The sequence below is a fragment of the Anolis carolinensis genome, unplaced genomic scaffold (genome assembly GCF_035594765.1).
Source record: "Anolis carolinensis isolate JA03-04 unplaced genomic scaffold, rAnoCar3.1.pri scaffold_11, whole genome shotgun sequence".
NCBI classification, from domain to species: Eukaryota; Metazoa; Chordata; class Lepidosauria; order Squamata; family Dactyloidae; genus Anolis; species Anolis carolinensis.
In genome coordinates, this window is record NW_026943822.1 from 1073124 (window position 1) to 1076274 (window position 3151).

A 3151-nucleotide genomic window follows, 5' to 3' on the forward strand; every position below is an offset into this window, starting at 1 on the left:
TACTTTTTCTGCCAAATTTGTTGTATAACATGATGTTTTGGTGCTTCATTTGTAAAATCATAACCTAATTTGATATTTAATAGACTTTTCCTTAATGCCTCCTTATTATCCAACATATTCGCTTGTCCAACATTCTGCCGGCCCGTTTATGTTGGATAAGTGAGACTCTACTGTACCACCAATTCCTCAATACTTTTATTTCCCATACCACCATACTTCGCCACAGCAACGCGTGGCCGGACACAGCTAGTTATTATTATAAAATAAGACCTAGTGCATCTTTGGGAGCAAAAATTAATATAAGACACTGTCTTATTTTCAGGGAAACACGGTATTTTTCTATGAACAGAACTTTGAAGGCAACCATCAGGCGGATGAAAATGAGTTTGACACTTCTAGTTGAGTACTAAACCTGAATGTGTCGCGGAATGATGCACGTCCAAAGAGTGAAACACGGTATCTTACTATGAACAGAACTTTGAAGGCAACCATCAGGCGGATGGAAATGAGTTTGACACTTCTAGTTGAGTACTAAACCTGAATGTGTCGCGGAATGATGCACGTCCAAAGAGTGAAACACGGTATCTTACTAAGAACAGAACTTTGAAGGCAACCATCAGGCGGATGGAAATGAGTTTGACACTTCTAGTTGAGTACTAAACCTGAATGTGTCGCGGAATGATGCACGTCCAAAGAGTGAAACACGGTATCTTACTATGAACAGAACTTTGAAGGCAACCATCAGGCGGATGGAAATGAGTTTGACACTTCTAGTTGAGTACTAAACCTGAATGTGTCGCGGAATGATGCACGTCCAAAGAGTGAAACACGGTATCTTACTATGAACAGAACTTTGAAGGCAACCATCAGACGGATGGAAATGAGTTTGACACTTCTAGTTGAGTACTAAACCTGAATGTGTCGCGGAATGATGCACGTCCAAAGAGTGTGAAATGCTGGCAAAGCTCCTCCAGAATGCAACCAGGCGGCCTCGCAGCTCCTGGTGCCGGGACTTGGTGCTTCTCTGCCAATCCCTCCTTCTTGCTCCATCCCAACTCAGTGTTGCAGCTGCGGCTGCTGCACCGCCTCCCATGAAACTCCCTCCCACTTCCTTCCAAGGAGTTCCTTCTGTCAGGGCAGAGCTGGGAGCAGGAGGAGCAGAAGGAGCCTGAAGGATCATCGGCAGAGACTGTGGAGCTCCTTGGCCCTGCATCACCGTTGGTGGACCTGTGGGCAGGTGGCCACCGTTGCCACCAACCCTTCCTGGGTTTCCATGGACTTCTCTACAGGGCTGGCGCTCGCCTGGGCTCTCTGCCTCCTTCCAGGTAAGGCCAGGGGGGCTTTGGGGGTGTGGGGTTTGTGGCACAGCCATGCGATGCTCTGTCCGGCGGCACCGTTGTGGCCGTCTGGTCCGGAGAAAGGAAGCCCTGAGGTCCCCAACAATTGCACAGTAAGGAGTCCAAGGAGTCCTTTTCTCTTTGCAAAGTTGTGGAGAGGGAAGAAAATCCTGCCTACGTCAGCTTCTTGATTTTTTGGCATTTTGCGAATTGTTTGGATTTCTCTGCTCAGTTTCTCCCCTCATGCACTTTCTTTGCCGAAGCTTGCCTCTTTGCAACAGAGCCATTCTGCTCAAAGGATGAAACGCGTAGTGAAATGCAACAAATAACTTTGCAAAAGTAGCCCATTTCCTAGCTTTCACATATGGTTTGAAGCCTGGCTGAAGACGGCGGATAGAGTTACAGGGGAGGAGGGCGACAAGGGGGATTTTCAGCTTATTATTGGCCGCCGTCCTGCAAATTTAAACTCCGTTATACAGTACAGAGGGGGGGGATGTCATGCTGATGAGTGTCTACATTGTTTTTTTGCTTCTGTTCAAAGTATGTTTTGGCAAAGCCAGCACAGAAGCAAAGAGATCTGAATATACTGCACAAGACTTACCTAGCCTGAAATGATTTATTTAATATACTGGGTTTAAGGTTCCCGTCCCCTTGATCAGTGTTGTTTATTGCTATTTAATTGTATAGTTTTACTTTGTTTAATAATATGTTATTACACTGTAATATAATGTATGTGTTGCTCTTATGATTGGAAACTGCCCTGAGTCCCATTCAGGAGATAGGGCGGTATATAAATAAAGTATTATTATTATAAGTATGACACAGCAAACAAGATCGATAGGCTGGATTTCGTATCACAAAATCACAAGTCGAACACTTCCCAAGTGTCTAGGACTGTGTGATGTATTTTCGGATGATATGTGCAGATCCCAGTCGGGTGGCCTTTTGCAGTTGGCAGATCATAATTTTGTCAGTCTATTGTTTCCAAATGCCGGCTGAAATATTATTATTATTATTATTATTATTATTATTATTATTATTATTATTATTATTGTTATTGTATGACACAGCAAACAAGGTAGATATGCTGGATTTCGTATCACAAAATCACAAGTCGAATACTTCCCAAGTGTCTAGGACTGTGTGATGTATTTTCGGATGATGTGCGCAGATCCCAGCAGGGTGGCCTTTTGCAGTTGGCAGATCGTGATTTTGTCAATGTCTGTTGTTTCCAAATGCCGGCTGAGATCTTTTGGCACGGCACCCAGTGTGCCCATCACCACCGGGACCACCTGCACTGGTTTCTGCCAGAGTCTTTGAAGTTCAATCTTGAGGTCCTGATAGCGGCTGAGTTTTTCCTGTTGTTTTTCGTCAATGCGACTGTCACCTGGGATGGCGACATCAATGATCCAAACCTTTGTCTTTTCCACAACTGTGATGTCTGGTGTGTTGTGTTCCAGAACTTTGTCAGTCTGGATTCGGAAGTCCCACAGTATCTTTGCGTGCTCCTTTTCCAATACTTTTGCAGGTTTGTGATCCCACCAGTTCTTTGCTGCTGGGAGGTGGGACTTGAGGCATAAGTTCCAATGAATCATTTGGGCCACAGAGTTGTGCCTCTGTTTGTAGTCTGTCTGTGCGATTTTCTTACAGCAGCTGAGGAGATGATCCATGGTTTCGTCGGTTTCCTTGCACAGTCTGCATTTTGGGTCATCAGCTGATTTTTCGATCTTGGCCTGAATTGCCTTTGTCCTGATGTCTTGCTCCTGGGCTGCAAGGATCAGGCCTTCTGCCTCCTTCTTCAGGGTCCCATTTGT

At 45.0% G+C, this 3151-nt stretch overlaps 1 protein-coding gene across 1 annotated transcript in view; it reads left to right on the top strand.

The window, feature by feature from the left end:
* The first annotated feature begins 954 nt into the window (after nucleotides 1-954).
* itga11 (integrin subunit alpha 11) overlaps nucleotides 955-3151 on the top strand; it is a 98229-nt gene continuing 96032 nt past the window's right edge. The window contains exon 1 of the mRNA XM_062963156.1: nucleotides 955-1325. Coding sequence (XP_062819226.1) covers nucleotides 1274-1325 — 52 coding nt within the window. The 5' untranslated portion in view covers nucleotides 955-1273. The remainder of the gene's footprint in view (nucleotides 1326-3151) is intronic.